The following is an 8,693-nucleotide window of genomic DNA, read 5'->3' on the forward strand; positions in this document are numbered from 1 at the left end:
CAAAATCTCAACAACTTTCCACGCAGTCTAGGAAAAATCCATCAAAATTCTTCATGTCTCCTTAAAATCCCTCAAAATTCCACAAAGTTCCCACAAAATTCCAGAAACATCCCACAAAATTCTATGAATCTTCTCAAAACCCTACCAAATTCTAGAAACATCCCACAAAATCTCAACAACTTTCCACACAATCTAGGAAAAATCTCACAAAATTCATTATGTCTACTCCATATCCAAAAAAATTCCACAAAATTCCCGAAACATCCCACACAATTCACAAAATCCTCTTGAAACCCTAACAAATTCCAGAAACATCCCACAAAATCTTGACAACTTTCCACACAATCTAGTAAAAATCCGTCAAAATTCTTCATGTCTCCTCAATATCCCACAAAATTCCTAAAACATCCCCCTAAATTCTCAAAATCTTCTCAAAACCCTATCAAATTACAGAAACTTCCCACAAAATCTCAACAACTTTCCACACAATCTAGGAAAAATCCATCAAGATGCCTTCAAATTCCAAAAAAGTCCCACAAAATTCAAGAAACATCCCACAAAATCTTGACAATTTTCGACACAGTCTAGGAAAAATCCATCAAAATTCTTCATATCTCCTAAAAATCAAAAAAAATTCCATAAAAAATTCCCATAAAATTCCAGAAACATCCCCCAAAATCTTCTCAAAACCCTACCAAATTCGAGAAACATCCCACAAAATCTTGACAACTTTCCACACAATCTAGGGAAAATCCATCAAAATTCTTCATGTCTCCAGAATACCTAAAAAAATTCCAAAAACACCCCGTAAAATCCCCGAAATCTTCTCAAACCCCTACCAAATTCCAGAATCATCCCACAAAATTCCACAAATCTTCTCAAAACCCTACCAAATTTTAGAAAGATCCCACAAAATTCTATAAATCTTCTCAAAACTCTTCGAAATTCCCGTAATAGCCCACAAAATCTTGAGAACTTTCCACACAATCTAGGAAAAATCCATCAAAATTCTTCTTGTCTCCTCAAGTACCGCCAAATTCCACAAAAATCACACAAAATTCCCAAAATCTTCTCAAAACCGTACCAAACTCCAGCAACATCCAACAAAATTCCAAAACTCTTCTCAAAACCCTTCGAAATTCTAGTAACATCCCACAAAATCTCTACAACTGTCCTCACAATCTCGGAAAAATCCCTCAAAATTCTTCATGTCTCCTCAATATCTCAAAAAATTCCAGAAACATCCCACAAAATCCCCGAAATCTTCTGAAAACCCTACCAAATTACAGAAACATCCCACAAAATTCTCTAAATCTTCTGTAAACCCTACGAAATTCCAGAAACATCCCACAAAATCTTGAGAACTTTTCACACTCTCTTGGAAATATCCCTCAAAATTCTTCACGTGTCCTCAATATCCCTCAAAATTCCCAAAAATTCCCACAAAACTCTTGAAATGTCCCACAAAATTCCTAAAATCTTCTCAGAACCCTACCAAATTCCAAAAACATTCCACAAAATTTGGACACCTTTCCACACAATTTAGGAAAAATCCCTCAAAATTCTTCATATCTCTTCAATATCCCCAAAAAATATTCCACAAAATTCCCGCAAAATTCCTTAAACATCCCACAAAATTCGCGAAATCTTCTCAAAACTCTTCGAAATTTCAGTAACATCACACAAAATCTTGACGAATTTCCACACAATCTACGAAAAATCCGTCAAAACTCTTCATGCCTCCTCAAAAATCCCTCAAAATTCTAAAAAAACCCAAAGAAATTCTGGAAAAATCCCTCAAAAATTCCCCAAATCCTCTCAAATCCCTACCAAATTGTAGAAATATCCCACAAAATCTTGAAAACTTTCCACACAATCTAGGAAAAATCCATCAAAATTCTTCAGGTCTCCTCAAAATTCCCAAATAATTCCAGAAACATCCCACAAAATCCCCAAAATCTTCTCAAAACCCTACCAAATTCCAGAAACTTCCTACAGAGACGAGAAAACTTTTCAACACAATCTAGAAAAAATCACTCAAAATTCATCATGTCTCTTCAAAATTAAACAAAAATTCCACAAAATTGCAGAAAAATCCGACAAAATTCCTGAAATCTTCTCAAAACCCTACCAAATTCCAGGAATATGCAACAAAATCGTGTCAAGTTTACCCACAATCTCGGAAAAATCCATCAAAATTCTTCAAGTAAATTCAATATCCCACAAAATTCCAGAAACATCAAACAAAATTCTTGAAATCTTTTCAAAACCCTACCAAATTCCAGAAACATCCCACAAAATCTTGACATATTTCCACACAATATCGGAAAAATCCATCAAAATTCTTCAAGTCCCCTCAATATCCCACAAAATTCTACAAAATCACACAAAATTCCAGAAACGTCCCACAAAATTACAGAAATCTTCTCCAAACCCTACCAAATTCCAGAAACATCCCACAAAATCTTGACAACTTTCCACACAATCTCAGAAAAATCCATCAAAACTCCAATTTCACAGGCCTATTTAACATTTGATCCATCAAAATCATTCCTTTGCTTTGTAGTTTGGAAACTTGTTCATTTTGGGGAATTTGTCATCTTCTCAGGGCATTGAAGGTCAATCAAATGCTGCAGGTTTCATTCTTCCTTTAATATGGTCTGTGTGCTGGGGTTTGACTCTTAAGCAGAGCTCATTTTTTATTTTGCAGCCTAGCAGTTCTCCTGTGGGGCTGTGGGCAGGTCAATTCACTTGAGAACGATGGGTAAATCAGCTCCTGGGAAGCTGTGCACTGCCTGGCCCCGATGCTTCAGCAAGCTTGAGGTCAGCTTGGCTGTCTTGGACTGTCTAATAATAATGCAGAATAATAGAATTAAGTATTCATTTTAATTGCTGATCAATAAGATGTGTTTTCATCTAAATCTGCGTGCTAGTTTCTAAACCACTACAGTCTGTTTCATCAATGACCTTCTTCATTTTTGCTTTCTAGTTTCTGCCGATCTTATTTTCTCGCCTGTCCCTGGGAGAGGAAGGGATGATGGCTGGAGGTTTGGCAGTCAGCGAGGGCCTGGCCACCACTACAGTTCTGGACTCTCAGCCTTGGAGATGTGATCAGGAATCTGCTGTTAGTTCCCAGTTTTGTATTGCAAAGACTGACCATGCTGCCAGCACTGTGTTTTATAAGTGAATTTCCATTTGGTCAAACTCCAAAGCAGCCTTAATTTTAAGGTGGAATTCTTTGTGGATGAGGCTGTGAAGAATATGGTGTTTATACTCCCATCCTACCGGCAGTACAGTAGAACAACTCCTAACTGATTTGGTAATAAAGACCTAGTTTTTCTTCACTAAACCTGCCCTAGCAAAATTCATAAGCTGGTGATAGCTATCTCTGGCGTGGAAAATCTTTATTGAGTTTATTGACAATTTAATATACTTTGTCAAGCTTTGCTGCTTAGTTTCTGTTCATCCAGAGACACCTGGGGCTACCTTTGCTTCCCAAGGGATTAAACTAGCAAGCACTTAGAATCAGATTTTGGGAAGATGGGTGCAGGAGACTTGGTAATTCACTTCAGAAAAATATAATAATGATGAACACTTCAGATGGAAATGATAGTATTTGACATACTATGTGAAATGCTTTTAAGTTATTTTTTAGTTTTTCTTTAATTTTTAATCCTGGATAAATTAAATGAGGCTTTTGGGGAAAGCATGAGCTGGAATTTATATTGTATTTATATTGCCCCGCCGTCACCGAGGACAGGGCTGTCCAAAGAAGTTGATGCAGCTGCTGAGGCAGAACTGTGACCTGATGCAGCTGCACCTTCGTTACTGCTCTCAGCAGAGGCCAAGAACCAAGTCAGTGGCAAAAGTGGGCATTGGGAGGAGACTCCGCATCTCCCCTCAGTTCTGACCTCCAGAGCGTCAAATCAGCTCTTTGACTCACAGCTCACCACAGACCTCGAAACAGGAGGCAAAGATCTACACCAGTTGGCCTTTCACAACTTCTCACCCATCTATTACCTTTCTGTGGCCAGCTTCAGAAAATGGGGGGGAAGACATTCCAAAGAACACGACCAAGGAAATCACACAGCACTCGGGACTTTTTCCAGACATCAAATTTTTAATGGATGATGTGAAGTATCACAGAAGCAATTCCTGTCCACAGAAAAAAAGATTTCAAATGGTTTTGTCTCAAAGACAATCACTGGATGTTGAAAATTTCTGCTGCTGAAAGTTACATTAGGTCCTCAACACTGAGCAATCAATATCCCCACAATCTAAACTGTGAAATTACCACCTCGGCAAGGAGAAAATTTTCAGGATTTGCAACTCATCTCAAAACTTCAGTAGAACTGAACCAGCAGAATTTCCCTGAGATGCCATTGTGTTCTGGAACCCCTCAAATACTCACTAAAACAGACTTTACTTTCAGTAGGACAGCTGTTGATGAAAATCTGCGGTAAAACCTATGGGAAGTGGCCATGTGCACGCATCTTCCTTCCCACAGCAGGCACAATCAAATCCTCCTTTGAATGGCCTCAAAGTTGAGCAGCACTCATTGGCACAGCCTCTTCTCCCACAGACAGGCCAGTGAGCAACACGGCAGCGCCAGCCAGATGGGCAAGGACAAGAGAGAGCAGATGCCAACAAGGCTTTGAAGCTGTGCCAAGGGAGGTTTACGCTGGGCGTTGGCAAGAACTTGTGCCCAGAAAGGGCCATTAGATCCTGCAATGGCCTGACAGGGGGCTGCTGGAGTCATCCTTGTGGCAGGTGGGCAAGGCAAGCCAGGCCGCAGCGCTCGGGCCCCGCTCTGCTGGCCATGGTTGCCGCCATGGCTCACAGGTTGGACTCAACATTCTCTCAGGGCTCTCTGAGGCCAGGGCGTTCTGTGCTTCTGTGACATCACAGCCTCTGGCGACGGCACGGTGCCTGGCAACTGTCGCCAGCTGTTGCTGCGCCCCAGAGCCCAGGCAGACCTGCTTGCAGAGAGACGCCCAGAGCCTCTGTGCTGCCGGCAGAGCTCTATGGCTGCTCACGGCTCTTCCTCGCTGCTGCAGCTTTACGTGCTGCTGCTCTTGGCCCATCCCCTCGACCCTTCCAGCAAACTTGAGCAGAGCACGGATGCCTCTCCTATGCTTCCGGAGGATTTCTACCCGGAGGAGACGGACCCTGAGCAGATCCTGTGGGTGTCCTGGGCAGTCCTGCTGGTTGGCGTGCTCATCATAGGCATGGCCATGGGATGGGCCCTTGAGAGAAGATTTCAGAGATGCTGGAAAGAGGTGAGGCGGGGCTGGGGGGGTCAGGGAGGCGGGATGGGGCAGACCTTGAGGGCCTCTTGGGCACCCTTTGGCCAATGCCCTGCAGCAGAAGGGGCCTGAGCTCCTGACTGGGGAATCCGGCCCAGGGGCTGAGCCCCATGGACAGCACCAAGCAGAGGCGGCCAGAGCTCTGCATGCTGCAGCCTCTTCCCCGGGGCAGCCCAGCCCAACTGAGCCCGAGTCTCTGTCTCCGAGGCCAAAGGCAGCCCCACTTTGTGGGTGCCGGCCCCGCTCTGCCCCTCTGCCTCTTCCATGGGGATCCCTGCGCTTTGCCTTGCAGCGGAATCTCCGGAGCCCTTCAGGCCGTGCAGGGCCCCGCCGCCATCGAAGACACGGCTGTCCAAAGAAGTTGATGCAGCTGCTGAGGCACAACCGTGACTTGATGCGGTTGTGCCTTCGCTCTCAGCCGAGACCAACAACCAAGACGGCGGCAAAAGAGAGCATTGGCAGGAGACTCCGCACCTCCCCGCAGCTCTGACCTCCAGTGCGGCACTCTGTCTTCAGAACCTTACGGGGAATGTGTGACCAGTGCCCAGCCCAGGCACTGCGACGTTCCCCATCTTAGAAGTTAGCCACACCCCTATTGTTAGTTGTAGGATTCCCCACCACGTTTCCCCCAAGAAGTTGACCTTTCCCTTAGTGTTCAATTCTAAACAGTTGAAGTATTGAAGTATTTTAGGCTTAAGATTCTTACCCCATAGTCTTCAAGTAACGTTGTAGTGTAGATTTTAGAAGTAGTCAAGTGAATAAAGTTCACGTTTTCTACACATTGCTGTGTCATTTTCTTGATGTTGCACCTGAGACCTGGGGACTCCTTGAGAGATGGGTTTGCATGGCAGCTCCAGACTGCCTGCAATGGAGAGCCCGAGTGCCCCAGCAGGGTTTGCAAGAGTATGGAGGGCAGCGGGAAAGAAGAAGGTGGCCAATATTCACCTGCCTCCACCTTCCAAGGAAGCTTGGAGTCAAACCCTGTCTGCACGTCAGGGGGGACCCTAAAGGCCCCGGCAGGCATCAGGATGGCCCCAGGACGGGGGGCTCGCAGGACTCTGGGGCACCATGAAAGGAGCAGGATCATCCCTGGAATGCTGGGAGAGAAATGCAGAGACGTCTCCCCTGGGATCCAGGCAAGGGCTGAATTCAGGCAGGCAATTAGATCCACAGGCTGCCTGGGCTATGGCAGCTATCAGTCCTGCTTCATAGATTTCTGGGGGGAGTTTATCTATATAGATCTGTATTTAGTTCTTTCTATTTATCCTGTTGACCCTCCAAATAGGATTAGATTTCATTTGCCTACAAAACATCCGTTTTTTGATTTGTAGGAATCAACCATCTGTGCTCCCAGTTTCAATGACTTCTCTCAAATTCATTCTGCATCTTGCCCCTTTACAGCACCATCAAATACCTCTGTTAAATAAAAAGAGTATCAGTGGAAGGACGACAGTCTTGTTGCTTTCTGAAGAAAGTTAACTTTGATGACATATCTACTTTTAAAAATCCCATAGGAATAAAACTTACAGATCAGCTTTAGAATTTCAGAAGCTGGTTCAGAAGCTCAGCTCTTCCACACCACTTTACTTTTTGGGGACATTCAGCAGCAATAGCAAACAAGAAAAGCAAAGAAATGGAAGAAGAAATGCAGATCATCAGCAGCAGACCACCTAGCAAAATCCATTTTAAATACAGCTCCAAGTTCTCGAAGAGCAAGTTTGAAGTGTAAATGGAGACACTCATACCAAATTACTACCAGTTGGTACTTTTGACATTTCCACTGGCTTTCCTCTTCACTTTTTTATCTCTCACCTAAGGGAGGAGAAAAAAACCCAAACAAACACAACCTTTCAGGCAGAGAAAAGATGTGGTTGCTCTTGAAGAAAGCATTTGATTCTGCCTGTAGAAGAACCTGTTGGGAAAAATAGTAGCTTTTAGCAAAATGCCACTGTGCTCTTGCACTTGTTCTACCCCTGTGAGAAAGAACAGGCACGTCTGTAAGGTTCCTGCAGCTCACCCTGGCTGAGGGTCATTGACCACTTATCACTGCAGGGGTCACTGGCAATAACGATGGTGGAAAATGTGGAGGGAGCTGGATAAATAAATGCTTGCCATTGCCTTAGCAGAAAAAAACCCCATCAAAACCAACCCACCCTCAAAACAAAGCAATGAAAATAGTTTGCCTCTGAATGAAAAGAACTTCAATTAAGTATATGATGTCTGCTTTTGGTTCAGCATTCATCAATCTGAATTTGAATATGCATAGGGTAATTCAAGGTAACTGAAGCTTAAAGATCATGTCTATTTACTTGTGCATAGCCTATACTGAAGCACATTAAAAAGCCGTGTTTTGCTTCAAATCTGCGCGGTATTAACTTCATTCCCTCTTATACTCACTAGGTAATTAAATACATGAAGAAACAGATTTATTTTTTTTTTTATTAAGAATGCATTATAAATTAGGAAGGCATGGCTTTATCAGTGTCTGCTAATACCAACATTACTCAGCTAAGTTGAAAGTATTAACACAAGAACTTGATGACAGAAGCAATGTTCATCAGAGCCTCAACAATAAAGTTGCAGTTCCAAGTTTTTCAGATGTACTACACTTGCTAAGGCATCTCCAGAAAGAAGAGTCACCAGAAAATAGCAGAGGAAATTTGAAACCCATTTCTCTTTTGGTTTTTTTTTTTTTTCAGGACTTTCTTGTGGGCAACAGAGAACTCCTAATATATGGAATGAAATGTAGTTTTTATGCCAGAGTCATGAGTCATCCCCTCAGTTCCAACCTGATCCAGTGGTCACTTGAATCTTGGAAAGGGTCAAATCAGCAATATGAAATTTCAATTGTATTCATGAAAGTAGCTCTTTTTTCTCCATTCCCCTCCCTCTCCCAAATATATCAACACCAAGTGAGAAAGGCTCGATTTGAAAGATAATTATTACAGAATTAAACATGGACATAGCTAGTTTGCTACAAGTTCCAGCAGATAGAGAAACGAGAGCAGAATCAGAGGTTATCAAACTCAATATAAAATCCAGCTCATGCTTTCCCCAAAAGCCTCGTTTAATTTATCCAGGATTAAAAATAAAAGAAAAATGAAAAAATCATATAAAAGCATTTCACATAGTATGTCAAATACTATCATTTCCATCTGAAGTGTTCATCATTATTATGTTTTTCTGAAGTGAATTACCAAGTCTCCTGCACCCATCTTCCCAAAATCTGATTCTAAGTGCTTGCTAGTTTAATCCCTTAGGAAGCAAAGGTAGCCCCAAGTGTCTCTGGACAAACAGAAACTAAACAACAAAGCTTGACAACATATATTAAATTGTCAATAAACTCAATAAAGATTTTCCACTCCAGAGATAGCTATCACCAGATTA

The 8,693-nt window shown here is 42.6% G+C and overlaps 1 protein-coding gene across 1 annotated transcript; it reads left to right on the plus strand.

Moving 5' to 3' along the window:
- Positions 1-4,969: 4,969 nt before the first annotated feature.
- On the plus strand, positions 4,970-6,085 carry LOC147645956 (uncharacterized). The gene is made up of 2 exons (XM_086874054.1): positions 4,970-5,279; positions 5,599-6,085. The coding sequence occupies exons 1-2, from the start codon at positions 5,025-5,027 to the stop codon at positions 5,794-5,796; spliced, it is 453 nt and encodes a 150-aa protein (XP_086730180.1). The 5' UTR covers positions 4,970-5,024; the 3' UTR covers positions 5,797-6,085.
- Positions 6,086-8,693: the final 2,608 nt, after the last annotated feature.

Source organism: Cyanistes caeruleus, unplaced genomic scaffold, assembly GCF_971803275.1.
Source record: "Cyanistes caeruleus unplaced genomic scaffold, bCyaCae1.hap1.1 HAP1_SCAFFOLD_141, whole genome shotgun sequence".
Classification (NCBI taxonomy): Eukaryota; Metazoa; Chordata; class Aves; order Passeriformes; family Paridae; genus Cyanistes; species Cyanistes caeruleus.

Coding starts and splice junctions, on each gene's coding strand:
- LOC147645956 (XM_086874054.1), top strand. CDS start 5,025: ATGGCTGCTCACGGCTCTTCCTCGCTGCTGCAGCTTTACGTGCTGCTG. Junction 5,280..5,598: donor TTCAGAGATGCTGGAAAGAG/GTGAGGCGGGGC, acceptor TTTGCCTTGCAG/CGGAATCTCCGGAGCCCTTC.